Source organism: Nannobrachium achirus (genome assembly GCF_963921795.1).
Source record: "Nannobrachium achirus genome assembly, chromosome: 8".
In the NCBI taxonomy this organism is placed as follows: domain Eukaryota; kingdom Metazoa; phylum Chordata; class Actinopteri; order Myctophiformes; family Myctophidae; genus Nannobrachium; species Nannobrachium achirus.
In genome coordinates this window covers 47486269-47512125 of record NC_137817.1, presented here as the reverse complement: position 1 = coordinate 47512125, position 25857 = coordinate 47486269, and the positions used below count along the sequence as shown (strand labels likewise).

The following is a 25857-nucleotide window of genomic DNA, read 5'->3' as shown; positions in this document are numbered from 1 at the left end:
AAATCATGATTCTATCCATTTTGAATAGCTTGAATACATGATTACTATGCAATTGACAGATTGTTGATATTATTGACATTGGTTCTCAGTTAATAAGTAGTATGTTTAGAAATGGTAGTGGTACGGCCCACCCTGCTCGCTGTAACTTGTACATGTTTAAAATAAAAAATATGTCGTAGCCCCGACCCCCCCACCCTACGAGGTGGTAGGGGGTCCCTGCTCCATCTACCCATCAGTTTGGGGGTCCCCGGCCTGAAAACGTTGAAGACCCCTGTCTTAACCCATACATCCCTCTTTTGCATTCCAGTCACACACAGCTACCTAATTCCTACTCTGACAGTTAAAGCCTGTGCTGCCTTGTCACTAGTCTCATCACAGCCCTGTGGCCGACGCCTTCAGTACAAGGAATTCTCCAAACACATGCAGAGAGAAGAGGAGGCTGACCCAGATTCTCGCAGCCAGCAGCAGCTTCACTTCCCACCTCGCCAACGGAAAAGGGGAAAACGGGACACGGACACAGCAGCACAGCCATGAAAGTAACGGCTACTTTTTTTTGTCAAATTAATTAATTTCCCCACCTATCGTTTACTTTCAACAGTTGGCACTGATGCTGATGCTGATGGTGACGGCACTACAATCTATTCTGTTTCTGACTGGTATTTCAGTAAAAGATAGTTTATTGTTAAGCCATGTATATTGGGCCATACATATATTCATTTAATTAAATTCACCTAACGCCATTATCAGATTTTCAGCAACATGTCAAGAAGACAATTAGTAGGTATTAGTTCAATATGGAAGTGAATTGTGTGGGGAAATGTAGCTGAGAGCAGAGAAATGTGTCTAGACAACAGGCTGAGGACTGGGAAACACCCTAGAATATACTGCAAGGGAGAGGGAACATTCAACACATTCCTCCTGCTCCTCAGCATATGAGAGATAGCACACAGGGGACATTAGGTTAGGTCTGTAGGAACCGAGGCACATTTAGTGTCATCATTCAGAATGGTTGCCGTCTGCATAAGAAAGAAACACAAAACTAGGGATGGAACAGTTCATCTAATTGAGTTAATCGAAAAATGAATAAAATAATACATTAAGAAAATGCCTGAAATAGACAATCTACAAAGCTCACAAGTTCACAACATGGTATGATTCAATGTGTCAAGAGAAACTGGTAGTCAGATTGGCTATTTTCATGTGACGCCAATTCCGTTGTACAACAAAGGGCTTATGTGATTAATCAGACTAATTGATTTAGTTGTTAAAATAGTGTTATTGATTCGTTGATAAATATTTTAGATGCTGTAAAAGAAAATGCTTCTCAGTTATTTGATTCATCGAAAAGCCGTACACAAAACCAACCTTCCTTTCCTTTCCTCAAAGTATGGACATGTGGACTGTGGAGTATGCCAGACTTATCCAAAGCAGAGAGGCAGGGCCATGCCTATCCTAGACATATGACATAATGTACTCTACTGTATCCATAACATGCTTATCAGGGGTGGACTTGACACTTTGGTGTTGCAGTAGAACAGAACAGGTTATCAGAGCTGTTGGCTGCCCTGAGCACCAACAGACCTATGGACCATGATGTCAACACCTGGCAAAAGTCCACAAATAGAAAAGCTAAGTTGTCACAGCGAGCCAAGGATAAGGGGCACAATATTGATGAATTGAATAGGACCAAAATGGAACAAGTACCCAGGACTTTTTTGTGTTATCCTTTTAGCCTTTGTCTGTTTACATTTCTGATAAAGTATTCAATCAATCATATCAGTAATACCTAATTTCTTCTTCCTTTAGTTTTTCATTTTACCCCATAATATGACAGTGACAGCACCTCCACTGTCAATCAATTATATAAATAATTTCTTCTTCTTCCTTTTTCCCCATATGGCGGTGATAGCACCTCCACTGTCGAAATTGGGCTGCATACATAATGCTGTTGTTACGTGAAGGGCATAGGAATTTCACAGCCAAGTGAAAATCGAATGAAATGCAGGGCAGAACTATTCATTGAGATAAAAATCAAACCTCGGTTCGAAGTGGAGCGGTGAATCTGAGCAGCTATACCCTGTGTGTGTGTGTGTGTCGCGCGTGCGTGCGTGCGTGCGTGCGTGCGTGCGTGCGTGCGTGCGTGCGTGCGTGCGTGCGTGCGTGCGTGCGCGCGTGCGTGCGTGCGTGCGTGCGTGCGTGTGTGTGTGTGTGTGGTGAGTGTGCCTGGCCTGCACAAAACAGCGCCCCTCTTTAACTAGTGTGTTGTGTGTGGCCACTCAAGGTATTGCCAGGCTACGGACGGACGGACACGGCCAGCCAGCCAGCCACATACCCACGGACATACCTGTCTATTGGGAGCGCTTTCACCGCTCCAAAAAAGAGCCAATGATTCAACAACAACAGCATGGGAGACAGTTCTGACGCCAGCTCTACCATGGAGAGAGAGTGGGGGAACTTCAAACGTGTACTCTCTCAGAGAGCTCTCGGAGTGATCTACAAAGCCCTGTTTGGATTGGAAATCCTTTGTTTTTTTTGGTCAGTAAAGGGAAACGTTGTGGAGCCTCGAGACAAAATTGTGTGTGCGAGCTATGCAAGCTAAGAGCTACATGAGACGTATCTCAAAAACATGCACCCAAATGAGATGGCCTGGAGGTAACTCATCCAAACGGCCACGTATTGAACCTGATCTGCACCATGACAAGACGTTTGACAACAGGGCAAAAGTTGATTCAGAATTCAACTTAATCTTAATTTATAAATTGTTGACCATTGAAAATAAATGAAAACCCTACAATATATAATGGAAAATTTAAAAAAATAAATCCATTGTTGAAAAAAAGAAAAAATACGAAAAGGTTAGCTGGGTGGTTGTTATTGTTGTTCATTTCATATCCACAGCCAGCAGAGCAGAGCAGACACGCTATCAGCCACAGGTCAACAACAGGTGTAGCTGGGTGACAGTCTGTGTACCCCGACCAGAGGCCAGATGTACAGTATCAAGCATGTGTACTACTGTACTCAACTACTCAAGCTATGAATGAAAAGGAAACGTGACGCAAGAAGCTGCACCACCTCTCTCCAAACTCTGGATGTGTTGTACAGTACACAGGCTTCCTGAGAATGTATTCTATTCTGGCGACCAAAAGCCATGAGGAGAAATTGTAAATTGTAGGAGATCATACAGGCAAGATTATACATGTGATATTCTTTGCCGTCATTTCACTCAGTGTAATAGTCTGTGTTCTGACTCAAGTTTAATAAAATGTCATTGTAACATCATCAACGTTTAACAAATTGGTGTATTCTGCTCAAGGTCAGAAAAGAATTCACTATACTGCCCATTATAATTATGTGAAATAGCTATTTCTCTTCAGCTTAATAGTGCACATTTTCCCTTCTGCTGAAAATCATTATGAAAAAATAAGCAAAAAGAGTGTCTGCTGTCTGGGCATCACATTCTTTCTATATGGTGATACCAGTCATGTGTTGCTACAGTGGAGAGAGCATTACAGTTTGAATTCCAGACAGTTTATAATCCATACACCTTCCTGTCTCCTCAGTGGCTGCCCTTTCTTTGCCTTTGGGGCACTGCTATAGCAGATATGTTTACTGCATGAACCAATGCAGTGCAGAAGGGGGAAGAATAATTTACTATTGAATGTGCAAGAAGGCATATACATACTGTATATACACACTATTACACTCACATCAATTACACTTATCTAGATGTGCATTTCTGCAAGTAACATTGTGCAAGTTAATGATAACAGTGCAATTGAATTGTGTACATTGATATGATATGCATCATACAGGGCACACCTTGATACATGTGGCCCAGAGTGGATTATCAAGCACACCAGAGATCACTAGGCACTGTCAAATGATTCTGTTATCAACCAAGAGAGTGCAGTGGTGGTATAATGCAGAGTGTTAATGCTGTGAAGGGGCTTTTGCTGACATTCCCCATCCAAAACCTCTGAACACAGCATTTGATCTACATCAACATATTTTTCCCAACCCGGGTCTGGCTGTAGGTGTAACGATGTAATCTGCTATGAAGTTGATATTTCCCCTCTCTCTGCTGTTGGTAACTGGAAGGACCCCCTGTGTGTGTGTGCGTGTGCGTGTGCGCGTGCGTGCGTGCGTGCGTGCGTATAAGACACCCCCTGCCTGTGTCAGCACATCTTATTTGTGTGCCTCAGCAGTGGGCACACTGTTTGCACCATCATACAATCAGGATAATTGGCTCAGCAGTAAAACAAAAATGTTTTAGTCTTGTCTAGATGTTCAGGGACTCTGGGCTGGATGCAGTAGTCTCATTGCATCCTATAAATCTACCAGTTGATGGTTAATAAAGGGGATATGTGTCTTCCTTCCATCGATTCTCATGTCTTTGTGTTGCCAGCGAGAATCAACACAATGGAGGAAGCCCATTTGAGAAATAGCGATGAATGCTCTGAGTGTTGGCATGGACGTTCTTCAGCGCCGTTACAGTGTCGTTAGTCATGAAGACAAAAATTTTCACTGGACAACAACAAAAAAAGGGCCCTCTGCGTCTTTCTCTTTGACAGTTTAACAGTGGGAGAGCGGAAAGCCATGCCAGGAATTCTAATGAGCCTTGTTCATGGAGGTTAGGAGAGTGAGTGAGGGTGTGCGTGCCCCTGTTTTTACGTGGGCCAAGCACAACACAGAAGTAGGACTAGGCCTAAATATTTCAAATATGGATCGACTCGCGTGGTATTTGGGGCAAAAACACACTGGACCGAAACCCATGGAACTAAAACAGGAAAGCCCCATGTTAGAAAACATCTGGGGAATGTCATGTGTCAGCAAACGTTTCACAAGAGCGGTTGTCAGAAAAGCCCTGAAATCTGTGGGAAAACTGAAATATGGAATATGAAAGACCTGATTGACATTCAACATCAACACGAATTAAGCTTACGAGTTACGATGTCAAGATGCCAACAATAACGGCGCTGCATAACCCATTTAGAACGGGTACACAGTATTGTGTATCATTATTTTATGCTTTAACTATTGAAAAATAGCAGACATACAAGCTCACAGCGCGCTGCGAGCTTGTAGATCTGCTATTTTTGAAAAATCGTGAAAATGTTAATTTTGACCCGATTCTATAAGTGTCTTTTGAATCCTTCTAAGGTTTTTATTGAAAAACCTACGTTTCCATGTCAGCAATCTGGCCAGCAATCGTCAAAGAAAAGGTCCTTTTCACTTAACGGGAGCTCAGTTAGTCTGTTCTTGAGAGACTACTATGTCAGTGGTTCTCAAACCTTTTCACGTGAAGGACCCCCAAAATGATATGTATTTGGCCACGGACGGACCCCCATCTCAAAATATTTAGTTCCAGGGACCACCCAGAAGCAAAATTTTAGTTACAACCGTTCGCTTTGAAAATACATATATTCAGAGATTTGCACACATTTTCACGACTTTTTCAAAAATAGCAGATCTACAAGCTCGTAGCGCGGCACTCGGTGCCGCGCTGTGAGCTGCTTGTATATCTGCTATTTTTCACTGGTTAAAGCATTCAATAATTTTAGGCCTAAATGGCATAAGAGACTCATGAGAGCGTATTAGCCATCAGAGGTTTGCAGTATCTCACCAACAGGCACATACATGTACTACTATGCTAGACAGTCTAGGGCAGGGGTCAGCAACCTTTTTGAAATGAAGTGCCATGTTTTTATTTTCTAGATAGTCCGTCTGCCATGTCAACATAAATTTTAATGACACGCCATCAAATATTCTGACATATTTTTGATTGACAGGACATTGTCATAACGATCATTAGACTCAAAGCAATAATCCACATCTCCCTGTCAGAGTTTTAATGAATGTAGAATTGTGTGCAGGATGTAATTTGCTGTACATTAGGTGACTTCATTTAATTGACCAATTGTTTTTTCTTTTTAGTATTTGATTTTAAAATGTATAAAAAATCCTCTCTCTCACACTTCTGCCAGTGCGCCAATGATCACCTTCCCCTGTGCAAATGTTTGCACCCGTGCCCAAGGTTGCCTACCCCTGGTCTAGTAGGGGCATGGGCAATGTTTTCATATATCGATATTAAGATATGAGACAAGATATCATCTGGGATCATACGATAAGTGTTGCCTTTTCTGGTCTTTTCTTGTTGTTTTTTTCCCTTTTTTTTACAGAAAATGTACATTACTGATTAGGGGTGGGCGATATGGCGCTAATTATCGTCTCGGCGATACAGCTTTGCCACGATAGGCCATTTCAGAATATCGTTTCTCTCGTGATACAAACAGTCATTTAGAAAAGGCTCTGGATATACAGCGAGTGCACGTTCCATGAGTCGCAGCTCTATTGCTTAATTCATACTTCTATAGTACGGTGGTGTAATTCGCCAAAAAGAACAGATCTACAAGCTATAACGTGTCGCGGCTCAACGTGTCATATAGTTTGAGGATCTGTCCCCTACTTTCACGGCCCCTCCCCCGTGCAGCACGCAGACAGGCTACAGAGTGTCTACAGCACTGACTGAGTTGTGATTGTGTGCAGGAGCACGGCACAGTGGTCCACGATTTAGTTTCACTTTCACGGGACTTAAAGCAGTGATGCAGCTTGGCCTGCATTCTTTGAAGCATATTTTTCATAATGGATGCATTAAACTAACAGGACGCAAACTACTTATCCGTCCTGCTATCGCTTTCAGCCATCTCACTGCTTGCAAAGCTGAACTGTGCTGGAGTCTCATCCATAGCTGTGTGTTCTGGCAGTATTGATGAGATGATTTAGATCACCTTGTAAATCCATGCTTCTGTTTTTATTAACTATAAACAAGTAGCTATTTGCTGCTATTTGTAAAGTGCTTATGTTTTCACCATTGATGCAGCATGCGTGTGTCGTCGCGAATCGCGGTGAAATCGTCGCGTCTATTTTGCGTCTATTACATAATTGGCTTAGTTATAAAAACCATGCCATTATTGTTAGTAGAAAAGCGAAAAGCTAGGATGATAATGAGTGAGTAATTCTCTAAAAATAAAGCTTGTATCATAACAAACCTCCTGACTTTGGTTGGTCATAAGGTAATTTGTTTTCCCTCAAGTTTCAATGGTAAGGCATGGGTTGTTGTCAACCTGTGGGTCGAGACCCCCAGAGAGGTCCCGCCAAATTGTTTTGAATATAGCCGATCTACAAGCTCACAACACTCAAAAAACATTTCAAGGGAACCCATAAAACATTTCTGGGACCCATTTGAATGACCTGAACCATCATCACACCAACTAGTAAATATTTTGAGGTAAAAAATGATAATTGTTTAATCAAAAATCTGAATGTTATCATAAAAAAAAAAACATAGATTAGGCTATCTATCTTTCTATCTGCAGCATAAAAATGAATAGATTATCTATAGAATATCTGTGTGGGTCTAACAAACCAACCATAAGGTAATTTGTTTTCCCTCAAGTTTCAATGGTAAGGCATGGGTTGTTGTCAACCTGTGGGTCGAGACCCCCAGAGAGGTCCCGCCAAATTGTTTTGAATATAGCCGATCTACAAGCTCACAACACTCAAAAAACATTTTAAGGGAACCCATAAAACATTTCTGGGACCCATTTCAATGACCTGAACCATCATCACACCAACTAGTAAATATTTTGAGGTAAAAAATGATAATTGTTTAATCAAAAATCTGAATGTTATCATTAAAAAAATCATAGATTAGGCTATCTATCTTTCTATCTGCAGCATACAAATGAATAGATTATCTATAGAATATATGTGTGGGTCTAATAATCATAATAAACCTAAAAACTCGCATAAAACAGTATCGTGATAATATCGTGTATCGTGATACTGCATGAAGCATATCGTGATAATGCTTTTATCCAGTATCGCCCACCCCTATTACTGATTAGATTTGTCTTTATTGTCCACCTGGGGAAATTTAATTTGTCCTTTGCATTTAACCCATCCTACGGAGCAGTGAGCACTGAGCAGCCTGCAGTGCTCAGAGACCAAGTTGTATTGCCAGTACCTTGGTCAAGGGCACTGGCAGGTAGAGTGTGAGTGTGAGTGTGAGTGTGTGTGTGTGTGTGTGTGTGTGTGTGTGTGTGTGTGTGTGTGTGTGTGTGTGTGTGTGTGCGTGTGCGTGTGTGTGTGTGTGAGAACCAGAGCACCCGAAAAACCCAACGCAAACACATGTATAACATGCAGTATCTATACAAAAAGGCCACCACTGGCTGAGGTTTGAACCCGGGCCATTCTTGCTGTGAGGAAAGTCAGGCAACAGTGCTAAGCAATATCAATAAAGGTCAAACATTGTGATTTGCTGTTGCACACAAAACATTCAATAAGTTGAATGTCACCTCTGATTCCGAAACATACTGCATTTTCTGCTGCAGACTAAATGCCACTGACTCCAGCCAAGGAAAACTCAAGTGCCCTGGAAGATAAGAGTGTGTTTATTTTCTGCTGTTGACTTCACATCTAATTCCTGGCTTACTACTTCAGCATAGAGCATACAACATGAAACACACCCTGACTAGTCCAACCATGTGGAATAAGAAACCATTATAAACGGCTAAATAATATAGAAATAACAGAAGTCTCAGAAGGATTATTTTCTATCGACCCACAAAGATTTTTTTTTTTCAAAATTAGTAGAAGAAAAACAAACAAGCTCACACTGCAGATGTTTGCTTGCAGATCGGGTATTTTTTCACAAGAACATTGTACAACAAAGTAAAATAGGTCTTAATTACATAATGATCTATTACAAAAACATCCATACTTTCATGTTGATTTGTTGATTTGATTTTCATTTGACAATCGTTAGTTGCAGCCTTAGTGGGTTCTAATATGTGCAGTTCCTCAATTTTGTGCATGCCCCATTGCCCCAGATTGTCCCAAAATTTGATGTGCATGCAAGTTCATGTTTGCATGTCTGCATAGGTAGGTAGGTAGGGAGGCCCAGTGTACATCCTGAAAGGCGTGCAGGCATGTGTCGTGTGCAAATAAAGGTCACGGTGAAAAGCCTTTCAACCTCTGAAATAGAAAGTTCTATTGTCATGCAAAAAAAATGTAATTTTCAGAGTACTGGAGTGACTGGAACTGTTTTTTTTAAGCATGGCACAATAATGCTGTTATCGCTGACAGCAGAGAGACGCACCATTGACGAGTCAAGAAGAAATGGCTTGACCTAAAATTAAGTTTATAGACTGAGACGAACTATTAGAGAAAGCCAATTTGCTGCATTATTTGTGCACCGATTGCAGCCTCCTAACTTTGCCGTTATCCGTGTCAGCTACACCACTACTTTTTAAGACACCTACCTACCTACCTAAGTGGTTTGGATAAAAGATTGATGCAATAATTAGCGAGACACCACTATCAGGTGTCCAATAGTAGTAGTGCCGAGCAGATAGAAAAGGGCTGGCACTACTGTACTGCAACGGATTTTGCACAAATAATAAGGCAATTCTAAGTCGAAACCAAGACAATCAGCGTTGTTTGTCCAACCACACATACGTTTTGATAGCACAAAAGAACAAATAAGATGAGAAAGAAAAATGGATGGCAATCAAATCTACAGTTTTCATGAAAATATTCACAAGTACACTTTACGATCAAATCTGATTGTAAGCGTATTTCGTGAATGAGGCCCATTGTGTGGTCTGGTGGTCGCACTCAAAGTACACTCTCCAAATATCCAGCTAAATACAATGGAAATGCCAAGTCATCTGTCCAAAAAAGTTAAATCATATTTTGAACAAAGGAAAGGGAGACTGAATTTCTAAACCTGTAACTAGGCCTCTTTTTAGGCTCACGACAGACCCACAGACAGGGCAGTTAGTCCACTCGGCCAGCCACGTTATCTGGGACAAAAATATACCAACATGTGTACAACTGTGCATACTGCATACAGACAAAAACACAGATTCAAAAGCACACCTTCATTGGAAGATATGTGAGTGAAGTCACCTTACTACAAATGCTACAGTATATATGGTCAAAGATAACAATTATGCAATATGTAAGAGTAACTTCCTATACAGACTGAAAATGCATGGCTAGACTAGCTATTGTGCAAATGTTTTCCAGCTTGTATAAGATTCTCCAGAGCAACAATCGGCGCTCTGGCAGAAATCATTTGAAGAGGTTTTAATGCACCAACAGCAGGCATTGACACTAAGGCTTGCCCACCTGCCCTCGGCAGGTAAATAAAACATCAGGGCAGGTGAAGTTGGCTTTCAGGTTGCCCGACAGGGCAAGTGCTCATTTGAGAGGGGACACAAATGTCTATAAACACAACACGAGATATCTGTCTAAACACCTGAACGTGGCCAGTGCGCTGTGTCTTCTGGTCTGTGGAATGTAAAATAAGAGCACTATTTACCTATATTAAATGTGCTGTTTTTACTGTTGCTACATTTAAAAATATAAAATAACAAGTGTGAAACCATAGACATATTCAATCATAGCTAAAGTATTTGGTATTTGGATTTGGAGGTATTGAGGTATGACATTAAACAATTAAAATCATACCTATCATTTTATAATGGACGATTTACATTTCGGGCAAGTGGGCATTACCTTCGGGCAAGTAGAACATGACCTGTACTTACCCGATGGGCAAGTGCCTCTGAAACCTTAGTGTCAACCCCTGTACAGCAATTAATTTCACAATTATCAAATGGGTTTCATGATCTGTCCAGATCTGCATTTTCCAGCCATTTAGGCTGCAGTTCTTTAATCGGGTAATCTAGCTTGGTAGCACTGGCCAATAAGTGATAATGTGGACAAAACAATGGTCTATATCTCAATACTGTGCGTTCTCTTCCTTCTCTTTGACAATTCAATATTGTGCCTCCATGTATTTATTTACTGTAATCATCAGATATCTTCAGTTTGTTTTTTCCTTCCACATGGCCAAGGCCTGCCGCAGCACTAGTTTGCAGGGTCATGGTTGGTTAAAACAGAAGACATCACATTTCCCCATAAATTGTTCAAAATGAGAATATGTCAATATATTGACGTACACTTCTTCCATATAATTGATTTACTGCAAGTGTACCTGCTAGGCTGCTACATTAGAGAAGACAATGTATTGCCAGGCAAAAGTAAATGGGTTGTGATAATCAGTTACAAGGCATAAAATAGCCTCCTTCACAGTTCACACTGCATTTCTGACTTCTCTTCCAGAAGACCAACACACTGAACACAGCATTAGGATCTAGCAGTAGCACAGCAAGCAAGGCTTCCATATTGAGGCAAATACTGAAGACTTCAACCTCCTTGGCTGTTCCGGCATGCATAAGGAGCCTACTTGACAGATGGCACAGAGTCCAATCGTGTTTCTGAACCAATAAGTGCATGTGGCCAATAAAAATCAGAGGCCCCAGTATCACCACTGTCAAAAGTCCTTTGAAAGAAGAGGCATGATTAGGAGATCAGAGCCCAGATCTACCCAGGGAGTACTCTGGGAGGAGAGGGTTGAAGGAGCCTCAGGAGGAGGCTCAAGGGATTAACATATCAAATGGTATATCCATGCCAAACCACAGACAGAAGCCAACAACACCATTAAGGCCATTAAGCCTATTTCATGCATACATGCAATTACCCCTGAAAGCCAAATTAAAACGGGTAAGTCAGCTGCCTGAAACTCAAGGAAATGCAGGTTCTGAGCCATAACCTAGCTGTTAAGTTTTACTTCTTCTGTACCAGTACCCAGCAACACAAACAAAACAAAATGTTGGCCTATAATTTGTTTTCATGTCATGGAATGATGGAAACAGTGGTTACAGTTTGACCTATATGAGACAGTAAATCATGTCCCATAATTAACAAAGAGCATCTTAACAGCACACACTGTGGCTGAGGTCAGCCAGCTGCCGGCATCAGGTCACTACTAGCCAGCCAGCCAGCTAGCCAGGGCGTTCGAAGGTCAGCCTCTGCTGCACTGTCCACTCAGAGGTGTAGGAATAACATCACATGGACATCTGCTCCTCTGTCTATGCCTGACATGACACAGTGTTAGTGGCTCACTCTCACTGTTCACTCTATAGATATGTGTAGGCACTAGAGTGAGGTGATTGTCTCCACCAGCCGAAGGCTGAGGGGAGAGTATGTTTTCCCCTCCGTCCGTCCGTCCGTGCGTCCGTCCGTCCGTGTGTCCGTGTGTCCGTCCGTGTGTGTGTGTGTGTCCTCGCAGTTTGTGTGCAGCTAATCTCAGTCGCCGTTGGCCCGGTCGCTGCCAAAGTGAGCACACACATTCCCTGGATGCCAATCTAGAACCTCTGCCCTAAATTTTTCAAATGGGCTTTTTCTAGCGCCACCTAGTGGCCGATGTTCGCAAGACACATTTCTGTGCACTACTCTTACAGATTTTGTCCAAAAATCCTACAAATCGGTAGGCAGTATCTCGACAGTCATGTGATCGACACGGATCTGTCCGATTTTTCATATTCCATCCTGATTGGCTAAGATTGGCTTCCAAAGTTTGTAGGATTGAGCCGTTTGGAACAAAATGCCTCAAATCCCAAACGCAAAGTGCAATTATCATGAAATCGCGCACACACGTTCCCACTAGGTCGAAGAAGAAATGCCACTTAAAATCTTTGAAAGCAGCCTCATGGTGGCGCTATAACAGGCCGATTTGTGGTTTTACCTATAACTCCATCGATCAGTTTCAAACTTTGTAAGCGCATTCCCTAGAGGCCAAGGAAAAACCCTTTCCCTGCATTTTTCACATCAGCCTTTTATAGCGCCACCAGGAGGCCGACTTATGTAAAACACAATTTTTCCTATTATTCCTTGAGATTTTATCCAAAAATCATGCAAATCGGTACACAGTATCTCTATAGTCATGTGATCAAGTACGATTCGTCTGATCTTTCATATTCCATCCTGATTGGCTAATATTGGCTTCCAAAGTTTGCAGGATTGCTCAGTTTTTGAACAAAATGCCTCAAATCATCAACGCAGCTTGCGATTACCGTGAACTTTGCCACACATATTCCCACTAGGTCAAGGAACAAATGCTACCTTTTTCACATTGGCCTGTTATAGCGCCACCAGCAGGTAGACTTTAGCAAAACACATTTTTGGAACACAATGCTTCAAATCATGCATGCAGCGTCCGATTGCCATGAAAGATCTAAGGTGAAGAACATATGCCACCCTTTTTACATTGGCCTATTATACAGTAGCACCACCAGGATGCACAGCCTGGTGGAGACCTGTGCTCGGAAGAGCACTGCTTCTAGTTTTAAATGGTTCCCATTCATTTGCCAAAGGAAGCAGGCGGCAATCACGTGGAAGGGATTGTGGGATTGACGGCTGTGTGTCAAAAAGTTAACGCTGTTGAATGTGTGGCATGCTAGCAACCACACAGTAATCATTTCATCAGTTACACCAGAAAGGAGATTAAGTATATCATGGATATTATTCACAGATGGATAAACACAACATCAGCTGAAGGTAATAACGTTAAATGTTAATTTAGGTGCTTCTGTGTGTGTGCCAGTATTCACTGTACAGTTAGGCTAACTGTACAGGAGTTGTCATGAAATATAAAATATATACTCAGAAGGTCAGAAGTAATAATATTACCTTCAGCTGCCACCCGTTACCCATCTGTCAAAAAGATTGATTGTTCCATTTGTATATAACAAGCTGTTATTTTCAAACGCGCCAGGAGCACTAACAAGCTTTCTGAATTGGTACACACAGAGAAAAACAAAAGAGAGCATGGTGAAAAGTGTTGGATGTCGTTGGTGCGTCTAGGCCCCAAGGGGGATTAAACATTTAAATACAGCTTGCATTTTAGGGACACACCCACCCACCAGGAGAAAACAGTTGGCAGTGAAGGCTACGGCTCCTCTTACATACGTCTCTGTACCGTAACCTAACCATTTCACAGTCAAAGTAGTATGGATCACACTTCACGAAGGCAAAATACCACTTTTCCCTTCATTTTCCCTTCCGTTTGTAAATAGCACATTCACCATTGATTCCTGCATTAGAACAACATAACAAAAACAATATAATACCATATTCCAAATTAGTCCATGACAGTGTTATAGAGAGGAAACAGAATTGTTTGTGCCTTGAAGGAAACACTGGCTGCAGAGTGCAGACTGCATGCTTTCTATTGCTAAATCCTCACATGACATGTCAATCTTTCTCATGTGCTACAGAACAGTGACACTGATCAAAGCAACTCTATCACAGTGACAAACCATCCTCTTCTAGTATTACTAGTCGTTTCCATCACTGCCTGAATATACTGCAGTAACTGAGCTGCAGGAGCACATTAACACAAGTCGACCATCAACATAATTGCCCATTTAAAATATTGAAAGCTTGCCTGGTACCCTAAATCTTGGGAGTGACTAGGAAAGCATGTTCAACCATCTGTTGATAATCGATGGGTTGGGTAAACATGTCAAGAACACGAGGAAGACTTGTTTTCTGACCAGCAGGCAGAATCCAGGTCAAGCCAGAGGAACACAAATTATGCAGGCGCCTTATGCACCCTGTTGGGACATTTGGAGCATTCAAAACATTCTCCTCAGTCTTTGATGCTGGTTTTACTACATTTTCTGAACATCTTCACAGTCTTAAACATTTCCATTTTGTCCTTGTATTGTGAGAATTTGTGACACAGCTTATTCAAAACATGCATTTACAAACATTATTGTAGCCGGCAGAATGCAGAGTGCAGACAGAAAAATACAAGCTAGCCAACAACATGAAAACCTATACAATGCCTTATCTTACCTGAAGAAGAGAGCAAAGTGTTTTCACAAGCCTTCAATATTTTCAAAGAACAATCTCTTCAACAAAATCACATGACTGTATCTGCATCAGATCAGCTACTGTACAGCATAATCCATTCAGGCGTAGCCTCCACGATAATGAGATAAAATAAAGTAGGATTCTTTTTTCGGCAATAACATCCACAATCAGACGCTGTCAAAACATCTTAGAAGAATAGAGACTCACTGACTCAGACCACATAATAGGCAGTAAAATGTTCTACATGTCCAGGGGTTAGAACAAAAATAGTCCACTGGTGTGGACCTGAGCAAGAGAAGCAACAGATACAGTGCTAGTATTTGATGGACTGACTGTTTTCCAATGTGCTCCACCCAGATTTTCAAATCCTCCTACGAGCCAGCCAACCACATGAACATGAGCTGAAGTCATGATGAATAACGCTTCATCTAAACAGGACAGAGTCTGAGAGAGACAAGCAGGCGGCTCTGTGACAGTCGCCAACATGTCACATCAAAGCTGGAGTTGATGACATGTGTCATCATCATACAACAGTTAACACACACTGTTCTAAATCCATCCGCAGTCATGTTTACAGTAGCGCGTATAGGACTGCAACACACACACACACACACACACACACACACACACACAGCTTTCTCATTTGTCTTAAAAAAAACTACATATTTTCAACTTTGAGTGTCGACGTTGACACTTCTGAAATAGAAATAAACGTCATTGTTGTCACAAAAATTACGTTTTTTTCCCTTCTGTCCGGCGGTGACACGGTCGCCCTACGAAGTCTCTCATCACGCCAGATTTTAATGCGAAAATATAATAGCAGATCTACAAGCGCACGACGCGTAGCTTCCGCGAAGCTGAGTGAGCTTGTACATCTGCTGTTTTCGGCTAGGCTGCTTCAGGTTAGCTTTCTAAGGTTTAACTTTTAGCTAAACAACACATCCGTCTATTCCATGCTACTGCACTCTTTATCCAAGCAGAACCAAAACAAAGACCCAGACCAAAACACACAACATCTATTAACCTCCAACTCTTAAAATATACACATATAAACCCTATTATACTAAATATAGGTCATGTTCCACTTAATGGCATCCCCTAAACGCCGGCTCTGAAATGACTCCTCGGCCGCATTAAACGCATATTATATTATACAGTTAGTATAAAAAACATGTCCTACTATTGTAAACGTGGTAAACATGTCATACGCGCTTATATTTATTCCAACTATGGCACTAGCAGTGACAGTTTTAACTCAAACTGTCCGGTTTATGGCCGCCATTTTGAGACGGGGAGTATGGAGGAAAAGGAGGAGAAAACACTACAGCCACATCACGTCATTTTATAAAGCTACATTTATGCACCAAAACAAGGCTTTGGGGCCGATAAAACTGCTCCAACTCACCCTCCGGCTCGTCCTAAATCACCCCAGAGCTGTGAGACGCCGACACCCGCCGACAGGACGCGACGATAAGGGATCCTAGAGAGGATGGTGTTGTGGAGATCTGCTCTACAGTGGGACCGACTCTCGACCGTCTTGTGTGCGTGTGTGTGTGTGTGTGTGTTTTTTTTTTTTTTTTTTTTCGCCTACCGCATTCAGTTCTTCAGGATCGGCCACGCGCACGAGCTCGCTCGCGCTCTTCGTGGTGGTGCGCGCACGCCCGCCCTTGTAGCGTCATCATCAAAATATATGGCCATTAATTAAAAAAAAAAAAAAAAGTTGTTCAATATTGTTATGATTTATTATTATGGATTTTTATGTAATATTTTTACAGTACTGACCTGTTTTTTTTACAGTCTATGGTAGGCTACTGACATGCCACTTGTTTTGGCGATGTAAACGTCTTCTCATGCCAATAAAGCTCCTCTGAATTGAATTGATATATTTGATTGATTGATTGATTGATTAATTTATTAGAAGGTTGCATAGGAAAAAGCAGTTTCATTACAGAAGGCTACAAATCACTCAATTAAAGGGATCCTATAGTAAGCTTTCCTGCTTATTTACACAGAAACCACTTTATGTATCTCATCTTCATATTTACTATTAAATAACTTACATGAAATAATTAAGAGATGAATGCCACCGCCATTACAAAACTAGGCCAATATTGACATGCCTTCATTCAGAATTGCAAGCAAAATAATGTGCCTTTAAACAGTGGTTCTGGGTCTGGCCAGGGGGTTCCAGGGGTTTCAGTCCCTAGCAAAATGAGTAACAGGTGAATAATTTGACCTCTTTTCTCCCCAACTGGCTAGAAGTTATCCCAAGACACCTACGAATTAGGCGTACTGTTCATATGCTCTTTCACTACTAGTAGGCCTACAGTATTTTAAACTGTTGAATTATGTAATAAATCTAATCTTAACTCTTATGGAGGTCTCTGGCACAAAATATGTTCACCTCACACAAAATATTTTCCAGAGGGGGGTCCACAGCCTAATATTACATATCTATTTGGGGGTCCTGACTCCTGAACATGACAATGGTCCAGAACCTGAATTAAAAGATAATGAGGAAAATTGGGTGCAGTGTTAGTGATGTAGTGTTCAAATATGTTCTTTAAAAGGTATTTTGGTATAATACTGCTCAATGTTCTAATGAAAGCAAGAATGAATTTACTTATAGAATAGTAGTTCCATAAGGATTTCTTTTTTTAATAGGGAAACACGTGGTTAAAAAGATCAGCCAGTTAACAGAAAAGTCAAAACCGTAAATGTTAGTTTTCCTTTGTTTATTTTAATATAAAAACATACTCAGACCAAAAAATAATTAGATAGTTATTTTGTAAAGAGCAACAGACAGGTACCACACAGCAGGGGAAGCAGACTCGAACACTAGGCCTGTGTAGTGCAGTTTAGAAAACAAAATTATACCCTCATATACAATCACCGTTTTGAGTGTAATACAGACAACAATGCAAGATGAATGATGAGTAGAAAGTGCGTACAGCAACTTCAGCTGTGGGATGCGAATTGTGTTTTCTTTTTGCAAACTGTATGAAATGACCTTGTGTGTCTGGGGAAAATGTCTTTTTAAGTCAGATTTAAAAAAAAATCTTGTTGAGGGAGGGTAACAGTTTGATCGATCAATCATTTATCAATAGTTATCGCTTTGGATGAAGCTTTGACAGGAGGCCAATTTGAAATCCAGGAACTGTATGAACTATTAATATTTGTAAAGTTAGTGTTCATATTATTTGGCAAATATTTCACTTACTTAAATTCCATATTACTTTTGTACTTGAAAACATTCAGTGCATTCTCCATACAATTAAGAGGGAAAGGGGTATTGAATTATTAATAGACTGAATTGGTAACCTTTTCCTTCCTCTTAAGGAAAGTAAACCACAGATTTGTTAACAAAGTTGTTAAACTGAACCAGGAACTAAACCTGGACATCTAATTACAAATCATCTGCAAGTATGCACATCTATCACATTTATAACATAAATATGATAAACTGTATAGCTGAAGACTATAAATGTCAATGAAGACTATTGAAATCAAATTAAAACAGATTTATTTTAAAAGTTTGAGTATTCTTAATTTGTTATACTAACAAGTAGCGCCCCTTTGCAATTTGGGGGTAGAATGTTCACCATCATTGTTCAAAATCAATTAGGGGATAATAGGCACATTCTCCACCCATTGTTTCAATCAAATTCATTGAAGGCCATGCGTCATCCAGCAAACCAGTTCGGTAATGATGACCCCTGCCAGATAGGAGACCAATGATTTAAGTTGAAAAACAAGGACACTGCCTCTAGTGCGCCACTCCATGGCCATTACTGGTAGTGTGCCACCCCATTGCCATTACTGGTAGAACAGGCCTGAAAAGTTGCATTCAAGGAAGAGATCTTCCAGTATTTGGATAGAAAATGTAGAGATATACTGCACTTCAAAACAAATTAATAACCTATCTTATGAAAAACTATTATGGAAGGAAACCAGAAAAGCCAAAATCAAGTTTTTGTCCTCCCACCCTTAAAATCGGCAATGGTTTCACCAGTTAACAAACCGATATCACTTCCATTCTGAAGCATAAATAGGCACAAATTACACACCATGATCTGCTATAAATGCATCGAATTGAATCATCAAGACAATCACTGTACTAACTGTTCACTCCCCTAGTCGCGGGAGCTTGCCTTCTCTTTTAATTTTCACATGAATCGCTTACGAGGCAATGCATCCAGTACATCATCAGTTCATCTCTTTTTTACACCCAAGTAAAAAGCTGCAGTTCTAAAAAATATAATTTGCAGCACCATCTCTATTGCTTTAATCACAATAACGTTTTTAGACACGGCAACAACTTAGAAACAATGCGAGGGAGGAACACTGCATGTATACAGGCGCACACAAAACCTTTTATCAGTCCTTTTTTTTTTTGGTACACTACATTGAAGCAGCCCTTCTTTAGCCACGTTTTGGTGGTACCGTGTTCTGTTCTGTTCCATGTCCAAACAGCACTAGGAAGTGCACTAAATACTGCTGAAGAAAAAAAGACACTCCTGGCTCGGTTTCTGCTATAATTGCAACCACAGAGGATGAAGTGACCCAAACAATGGAAAACTCTCTTGGAATAGTGAGCAAACGTCAACAAATACAGCCAGTCTAAAAGGGTGAGAAGTCATACATAAGCAGATTTACAATATTGCCGACCATGAGTGTTTGAATAAAAGCCATCCTATGCATGTATTTTCTTTTACTATGTGTAGAAAAATAAAACATTTGGATAGTCATGGCTCACCTATAACCTATACAGCAGCAGTACAGTCCCACACTCCTGGCCTTTCGGACGACACCAAGACAAACTGCCACACACGCATACATACATATAAACATACATGCACGTATTCTTTCAAAGTGGAAAAATAGAAGATTGAACACAGCTACTAATATTATACTGTATATATATGTCGTTTCTGTCTCGGGCAGACATCTCCATATTCGAACTTTGTGTTTTTTCGTAAATTAATGTCCAACTTGATCAGACTTGTTCGTGGCCTATGCTCAGAGTTGGGCAACAGGTGCAATTCATCAGACTACAGCATTACAGAAAAGCAGCAAAATAGCTGATCCACAAGCTTGAAACGCAGCGCAAAAGATACGTTTTGAATTGTATATCTGCTACTTTTGATACTCTTGAATTAGAATCCTGAAAAGGACTGTAGTAGTTTTGGACATAATGAGGTTTCCACCTGACAGAGACAATATATATTTGTATACAGCTTTTCTTTTTAGATATATCTACTGCTAAAGCCTAAGCTGGACGTTTTTATATCTGCGTTTTCCATTAACATCATGATCATGTACCTGTGTGAATCCAACACTATATAGATTTGTACACCTTTTCCACTTTCATACATTTTCTATAAAACAGACATGGCTTAAATTAACTGCTAATTGACAGACCTTTAAAATGGCTTCTTCTCCCCCCGCCTCCTGTGCATGTTTACAAAAAAGATCATCCGTCTTATTTACTTAAAAACAAAATCAAATGATCAAATCGGTTTGAAAAAAGCTCAGACGTCGTCACCTTCTTGTGCGTGCAGAAACAGGAAGCATAGGCGCGCACACAAGCCACCCACCCAGGATCAAACATATACACACAATTCATTCATTAAATTAATTAAAGAAAAAAACTAAAAAAAAACTAATATGATGAGTCATTGTTGAAGAGGCTCAAGGAAACCCAGTGATCGAGAAGGTAAATCTAAACTCGGAAGCCCCCCACCCCCACATGCAAAAAAAGAAATCGAATCATTTAGTGACTTTTCTTGGTCTTAGTGCACAGTAGAAGTTACCCCTGAGTTCTGGGACAGGGTGCGAGTGTGGGACAACACGAAAGCACCATTTATTTTGAGGGTGGGGGTGGGACGAGGGGTAGCCACAGTGAAATACTAATACTAAGGCCTGACTCTTTAGGGAGTGGAGGGGCAAAATGTGGTCCTGGGCTCTGGGTGCTTTAAAGGTGAGGGCAGGGTGCTTGCGTGTGTGTGTGTGTGTGTGTGTGTGTGTGTGTGTGTAGGGGGGGTTGGGGGGCGGGGACAGTGGATAAGGCTCTGGTATACAACAATGTCATGGTCATCCTTGGTCTCCCTTTCACAGCTGCGTTCGCTCTCTCACCCTTCTCACGCCAAACATACTTTAAAGCAGCAGATAGGAAGCGACAATCATTCCGATCTGTCACCAAGTTCTTGGGCCTGGGTTTTGTCGAGTTGTTTTTTGTGTGTGTGTGTTTGTTTTAGATTGCACAATTACTTTTGATTCTACATTCTTTTAATTTCCCACTCTGTCCTCCCTTTTCCTACGTTGTAGGACAACTGTGTTCCTCATTTACCTCTCTCTGCCAAACGGTTATTCTACAGATATTCTCTTGAACCGCCCTGCGACCCCCTTCCTTCCTTCCTTCCTTTCCTTTCCTTTGCCCCGCCTCGATTTAATTGTTGATTTAGACAACTCAGTTCTTGGGGTCCACAGGCTCAGTGAGATAGATGGCCGTTTGCATCGCCGCTTCCCCCCTTAAACAGACAAGTAGCCACGCGGCGGAGGGACATTAATCGTCGATGGGGATTTTGTCGTCCAGTTCCAGCGAGCTGTCCTCAATGAGCTCTTCACTTTTCCCCGACTCCTGCAGTTGCTGCCGTCTTTGAACCTCTGCCTTCAGATTCTCAAGGTCTTTTTGGCTGGAAGGGAGGGGGGACACACAGCAAATAAATCAGGCTGTTGCGTTTTATTATTCCCACATCGTCACCTGACAATGTGAATGCGTCTGTGTGTGGCCGCGTCAACACGGTCATCTGTAATGACCTTGCGGTCAACTGAGAACTTTGGAAATAGGAGATATAGCTTTTTCTCACTTTACCTGAGAGGTATGAAGATGATGCCATTGATGATGTTGAGCTGTTCAAGGACACTAGCCATGCTAGGAGCTGTGAACTACAACACATGAAACTATGTCACAAACTGACATTCTGATTGTTTGATTGGGGGATGGAGGGGGTGGGGTGGGGGGGGGGTTGATTGAATTAACTAAAATGTATGTTCGCCCCGTCCTTTTCAGTAGGGCTATCAGCCTATCACACAGAATTATTTAATTACTGTGCTCCAGTTTCATTCTTGTCCCGTCCGAATCTCGGGGATTCATAAAAAATTGACTCCCAACCCGTGGGAATCCTGAAAAAATATCATCCTCTAGTTATTAGAGGATGACATTTTTGTATGTATTGTGTATATTAGAGTCTAATATACACAAGAGTCAAATTCATTGGGTTTGGTTCCTAAAAACAAACAACAATAACAAATAAATACACTGTAAAAAAAAGAGAATAACTTGCTACACAAATCAACCAACCTTAATTCCGTCGCATGATGGTGTCGCTTGGGTCGTTAGCTTGTAGATCAGCCCTTTTCGGCAAGCGACACCGTCACACTACTGAGCATCACTTATAAAATCTAATCCTCCCAAACATAGAGTATCATTGCAAAAACACGTGCAGGCTTAATCACAGTACAATGAAAACCTATACCGGATGATAGATGTTCACCTTAAGGGGCATGATGCTAGCATTGGAGCCGTTCTTGTAGATGTCGTTCATGGTCCTCTGTAGCGCCACCGCCTGCTGGGTGAGGTACTTCAGGTACTCTGAGCTCTCCTTGGTCTTCTCATGGGCCTCGCCCACCTGAGGAGGCCAAAGCAACAACCTCATCTCATCAGCACATTTACTAGAACGCAGTGCTTCTCAAAGCGGGGCCCGGGGACCCCAAGAGGTCCCAGAGATCCAAAATAGGTTTGTTTTATTGTCTAAATAGACACACATCTCTTAGATTTACATAATCAAATTCTATACATTTTCAGAGGACATCCTGCTCAAAACAGCTGTATAGCAATAAACCCAAATATTATTGAAGTGTGCTCCGACCGTCATAAGCAAAAGAACATTTTCTGTGCGTGTTTTACCTGATTCTTGTAAATGGTGTAGCCCTCCTTTTCGTGTTGCAGTGCAGATCGGAATTCGGCCTTGCTCTCATAAACCCTTGCAACCAAATGATGACTGCAAAGCAAACAAATTGACACGGGTGATGTTCAATCTTCATGCAAATCGCTGTCCTAACCATTTCAAATGTACAACATTAGTTTGTCCTCACCTGAGGGCCACCTTGAGGGAGCGGGCTCCGTGGTATTTTGTGTTGATAGCCAGGGAGTTCTCCAGGAACCTCAGAGATAAGTCGTACTCCATGACTCCATGCAGTACGAGGCCAATGTTGCTCTGTGATAAGAAAGAGGAGAATACTCATCAACACAAGAACACTCGCCCCAGGTCAAATCCGGCGACCTCGGAACGGTCGCTGCCAGGTATTCCTAAACATAACCTCAGTAAAACTATGCCCAAATCTAACCTATTTCTAAGCTTAACCTAAGTAAAACTATTCCCAAATCTAACCCATTTCTAAGCTTAACCTCAGTAAAACTATGCCTAAATCTAACCTATTTCTAAGCTTAACCTCAGTAAAACTATGCCTATCCCCTAACCTTATTCCTACTGTAACCTCAGTAAAATGAATACAAGAACCGCTGGGGGCGAGCGGTCCACTGAAAAGAAACTTGGGGCGAGTGTCTTTTGGGGAAAGAGTTCTGGTTATCAGATTCAGCACTGCCATTCTATCTAATGATGACAGTAGTCACTCATGGTACAAGGTGAGCGATACCCAACCCATGCATCAAAAGCCTTTCCACCAGACTATGAAGCAGTTTTCAACTGTCAACCACCAGACTATTGAACAAGCACTGAGCCCTGTCCTCAAGTCAATCATGACGACACATTGACACTACACTGCTGTTGCACTGGTACTATCACTTATGTATCCACAAGTTTCCCCGGGGGTTTACTGGAGACTATCAGGACCAAACTTCCGGGTTTAACAGTAGACATACAAGCTCACGTCGCGTCGCAGATGCAACCCGTTGTGAGCTTGTAAATCGGCGGCGGAACCTCGATGCAGACGTTTGCGCAATGCACTATGGGGCGTTGGAAACTCGTGGATACACTTATATGTTTGATATCTGCTGTCAAGTGTAGTCCCTCACTGAACAAGAGACGATGATTTTGATATTTTAAACATGCACCTTATGAATAATTGGCTTAATTGCCTTAATTCTGTCTCTATTATTGAAACCTATTACACTTTTCTTAAAAGTGCAAAACATTGGGAGCTTCTACAAAATAATTATAATTTCATAATAATTTTACACCTGTAAACTTGTGATGTGACAAAAAAGTTGAAGTTGAGTGAGTATGCCATGTCACGGGACTGAAATGAGTACAGACAATTGCTTGAAGACCATACTACTCACATCAAGCAGTGCCATCTCCGGGTGGTCTTCTCCACACACCAGCAGCATGAGATACCGTGCACGGTACAGCAGTTTGAGGGCAGTGGACAGCTGGCCGTTGGCGAAGCAGTAGAGCGCCAAGTGCATCTGGGAAGAAGATGGAAACGTACAGCACATTCATTCTGAGGCATGCCCTTCGGTTAACATGAGGTGAACAAACATTCCTTATAGAGGGCATAAAGAACGGAACTTACATATTCTTGAATGGTGTTGGGGTGCTCAATACCCAGAACTCTCTCACTCATCAGAGCGGCCTTTTGCTGGTTGCTGAGAGCCTGGAAATAAAAAGACATGCTTCGTTCAATGTTACCGACTCAAAATCATGCAAGATTCCAACTTGCGACGGCAGTGCTGTCCCCTCATAGTTGATGAATTGATTTCATCTGTTGGTTTGGTTTTAATTGATCAAGACAGCGAACAATTAGTAATTATTTTATACATACTTTTGTCCATGCACATATCTCAATCTCTAGATAAATTATAACCGTTTAATTTTGCAACTTTCAATAGCCATTGTGAAATAAACAATTACTAGATTGTTCAGTTCTCAGGCTCACCAACCGGACAAGGGCTGGTCTGCATGACTGGACGAGGCAAACACAATTTAACCCACGTTATTGACGATCGTCTAATCGATTAGTCGAGTAATCCCTAATACTATTAAGTCTACATACATTTTAGTTAAGGATGGCCCTAGTCGATACCCTACCTCAGGGTGGTCTCCCATGATGTAATTAAGGCGGGCCAGCAGACGCAGACAGGCACAGATCTCCACGTGCATGGCACCATACACGTTGTTGAACAGATTCAGGGCCTCGTTGATCAGCTCACAGCCTTCCTTCAGGAAACCTGCAGACCATCGCATGATCGTTAAGCACTCACCAGGAGAAACGCACATTAAAACTGAGCCAGTATCTGGCTTTGTCGGGCGTCTGTGCGAACACAATTGGCCCGTGATTGTGTCCGTTCTCATCACCTTGTTGCACCTTGGCCTGCCCACTCTGGAAGAAGTGGAAGGCGTCCGAGGCTTTGGGGTTCACGTGCTTGACGACAGGGAATATGTTCAGGATGTCCTCCTCCGTGAAAGCAGGCTTGTGACGGCTGTCAAAGTTGTACTCCTTGATCAGAATCTGCCAGCGTAATGGAAACAAACACGACATCGTCACAAAGGGAGAGGAAAAGACAACTCATGCATCACATCAACTCACAAGTTTCCAGAGTTATTCCTGTTTCTTTTTTTTTTTTTTTTTAAGATTTTTTTTTTTTTTACTTCTATCTACTAGGCATGATCGCGTTCGCGAAATTGCATGTTTGACCCCCATACCAACCCCATCTTTCAAACATGGCAGCCATGTTTGTTTACATTTGAACAAAACATAATGGCTGCTATCTCATGAATGCCTGAACGGATTTCCAAGCATATTTTTTTGTTTGAAAGCTGTGAACGGCGTGCAACATGTGGTGCATGATCTGTGCATGGGCATGCATGATCTGTGCACTATGAATTACATGGAAGTCAATGGAGACTTGTGGCATCCTGGCACGTCGGCAGCCATTTTTAAAATGCCGCGAATGAGTTAAGAATGACGGTGCATAATAGTTATTGTCGGGCAGAAACCTCCAGATTTTAATTTATTATGTTTTGTCAGTTAATTTAATTCCAT

The 25857-nt window shown here is 41.6% G+C and overlaps 2 protein-coding genes across 4 annotated transcripts in view; both read right to left on the bottom strand.

The window, feature by feature from the left end:
- Nucleotides 1–16338, bottom strand: part of LOC308289227 (lissencephaly-1 homolog A-like) — a 71808-nt gene extending 55470 nt beyond the window's left edge. The window contains exon 1 of the mRNA XM_080730853.1: nt 16196–16338. The gene's annotated coding sequence lies outside the window, so the exon portion shown is untranslated. The remainder of the gene's footprint in view (nt 1–16195) is intronic.
- Nucleotides 16339–18296: 1958 nt separating this feature from the next.
- cluha (clustered mitochondria (cluA/CLU1) homolog a) overlaps nt 18297–25857 on the bottom strand; it is a 66812-nt gene continuing 59251 nt past the window's right edge. For all 3 annotated transcript variants that reach the window (XM_080731007.1, XM_080731008.1, XM_080731009.1), the window contains exons 19-27: nt 25170–25323; nt 24903–25042; nt 24388–24468; nt 24155–24280; nt 22948–23069; nt 22760–22853; nt 22347–22481; nt 21665–21738; nt 18297–21485 (exon numbers count right to left, since the gene is read on the bottom strand). In XM_080731007.1, coding sequence (XP_080587133.1) covers nt 21356–21485; nt 21665–21738; nt 22347–22481; nt 22760–22853; nt 22948–23069; nt 24155–24280; nt 24388–24468; nt 24903–25042; nt 25170–25323 — 1056 coding nt within the window. In that variant the 3' untranslated portion in view covers nt 18297–21355. The remainder of the gene's footprint in view (nt 21486–21664; nt 21739–22346; nt 22482–22759; nt 22854–22947; nt 23070–24154; nt 24281–24387; nt 24469–24902; nt 25043–25169; nt 25324–25857) is intronic.